The sequence below is a fragment of the Alosa sapidissima genome, chromosome 15 (genome assembly GCF_018492685.1).
Source record: "Alosa sapidissima isolate fAloSap1 chromosome 15, fAloSap1.pri, whole genome shotgun sequence".
NCBI lineage: Eukaryota > Metazoa > Chordata > Actinopteri > Clupeiformes > Clupeidae > Alosa > Alosa sapidissima.
The window spans coordinates 26,431,440-26,433,338 of record NC_055971.1 but is presented as its reverse complement, the minus strand read 5'-3'; the positions used below and the strand labels follow the sequence as shown (position 1 = coordinate 26,433,338).

Below are 1,899 nucleotides of genomic sequence, written 5' to 3'. Positions count from 1 at the left end.
GGAGCGTATATATTCTGAACAGCACTGCTTAGAGCTATCTGTCCTTTCAATGGACCCTTTCAAGAGAGTTTCATTATCAGCATCATAGTTGGCCCCACAAGGCTTCCGTTTTAACATTCCATATGTTATCTTAATGGCAGAGGAAGTAGATTGGGGCCCAAATAGAACGTTCAAGCATTGTTTTTGTTTTTATTGTTGAAAGGGTCTATACAGCATCTTCAAAGGCCCTTAATAATAATCCTAAATAAATAGTTGGTTTTTGGCTTTTGTGTGATTTTGAAGCAGGCTTGCTAGCAAGGCGACTTATACTTAGCTGGCACTTTTATCCAAAGTCACTGACATATGTCAGTTATTACAAGGACCAGTCTCCAAGTGCCTTGCTCAACGGTGGCAGCCGGGGATTGATCCCACAACTTTTCCGGCTACTGCTGACCAGCCTACTACGCTTCCATCACCCTGGCAAAAGCTCTAGAAGGGGCATCGGACTGGAGGTAAAACCAGTAGTGGTTGCTAGGGTGTTGCTACGGTAATTGTAGTGGTTACTATGTTCTATAAAACAGATTGACAGGTTAAGATGGTTGCTAGGATGTGCTAGGGTAGACATGGTGTTTGCTATGATAAATAATGTAGTTGCTAGGCTGGTTGCTAGGGTAATCATGTTGGTTGCTAGGGTGTTGCTAAAATAATCTAGCCTAGAAATCTAGACGCACCCTAGCGGCGGCAAATTAATTTGCTCAGCCTGTACTTCTAGTAGCAAACCATAGGAATTTCTATTGGCTAACACCGTGGATGTTATCCAATCACAGTGCTCTATTTTGTTAGAGAGTCTTAAGGCGGGCTTTTCTTTGAAAGTTGAGCAACACAATGCACTTAAGTCATTCCTTTCGAAGAAGGATGTATTTGCCGTTTTGCCGACCGGATACGGATATGGTCGTAGCGCTGGCCTATTGCATGCCTAGGCAGTTTGAAAGACAATTCTCTGCCCACCCCTTGGATTAAGCGAGGTGAATGGCTCGATTCCAGACTATACATTTCAATGATATAGGATGGCCCGCCAGGCTAGGTAAAACCAGTACTGATTACTAGGACCCCAAGGGGAGGGAGGGCCCTAGAAAAGTCTGGAATATATGTATGAGGGAGGGACATGGGGGCCCATCAGGACTGCCTATGCATAGGGCTCAGTAGCCCTAGCATCCCTTACGTAAGGCTTTAGGAGGCAGGTTTACACAGCTGCTGTGTCTGCCGGCTATCGTTACATTCATCACACTATTTGACTTGACCTGAATGGAGTAAGTGTTCACCTTTGGCGCAGTTACTCTCCCCCTCCAGCAGGGGGTTCCAGGGTGGGTCTCCCTGGCTGGCGAAGTGCCGCATGTGCAGGTAGCTGATGGTCAGCCGGATGACCGAGGCCTTGTCCAGCTGACTGGTGATGGCACCCGGCAGCGGGAGCATCTTGGCCAGCTCGAAAAACTCGAAGTTCTCCTTCCCCCGGCGGGAACGAGCCGCGTTACGAGACTTCTCCTTCCGCAGGTTCTGCAGGCTGAGTGAGGGGGATGGGGTGGGGATGGGGGGGTGGGGGGGGGGGGGGGGGTGGTAGAGAGACAGGAAGAGAGAGAGAGAGAAAGACAGGAAATCGTCATGGGAATTGAAAGGGGAAAAAATGGGATGAGAGAGATGATAATGTGAAAACAGAGATTAAAGAAGAAAGAAGAAAAGAAGAATAGGGGGCAAGCAGGAGAAAGAGTCAACTCATCAGGCAAGTACACCGGCAACCGCCATCTAAGATTTACATAATCTGTGTAGAGATCTGAGAGGCTTGATAGTTGAAAGGCACATTATAGCTGACAGAATGGTGAAAATAGGCTTCACACTGGCACACACACATTCTCTCTCTCTCTC

General features: G+C 47.7%; 1 protein-coding gene across 1 annotated transcript in view; it reads right to left on the bottom strand.

The window, feature by feature from the left end:
• Positions 1 to 1,266: 1,266 nt before the first annotated feature.
• The window catches only part of LOC121683479 (neuronal PAS domain-containing protein 1-like), a 23,385-nt gene continuing 22,752 nt past the window's right edge, over positions 1,267 to 1,899 (bottom strand). The window contains exon 3 of the mRNA XM_042063109.1: positions 1,267 to 1,540. Within this exon, the coding sequence (XP_041919043.1) occupies positions 1,267 to 1,540 (274 nt within the window). The remainder of the gene's footprint in view (positions 1,541 to 1,899) is intronic.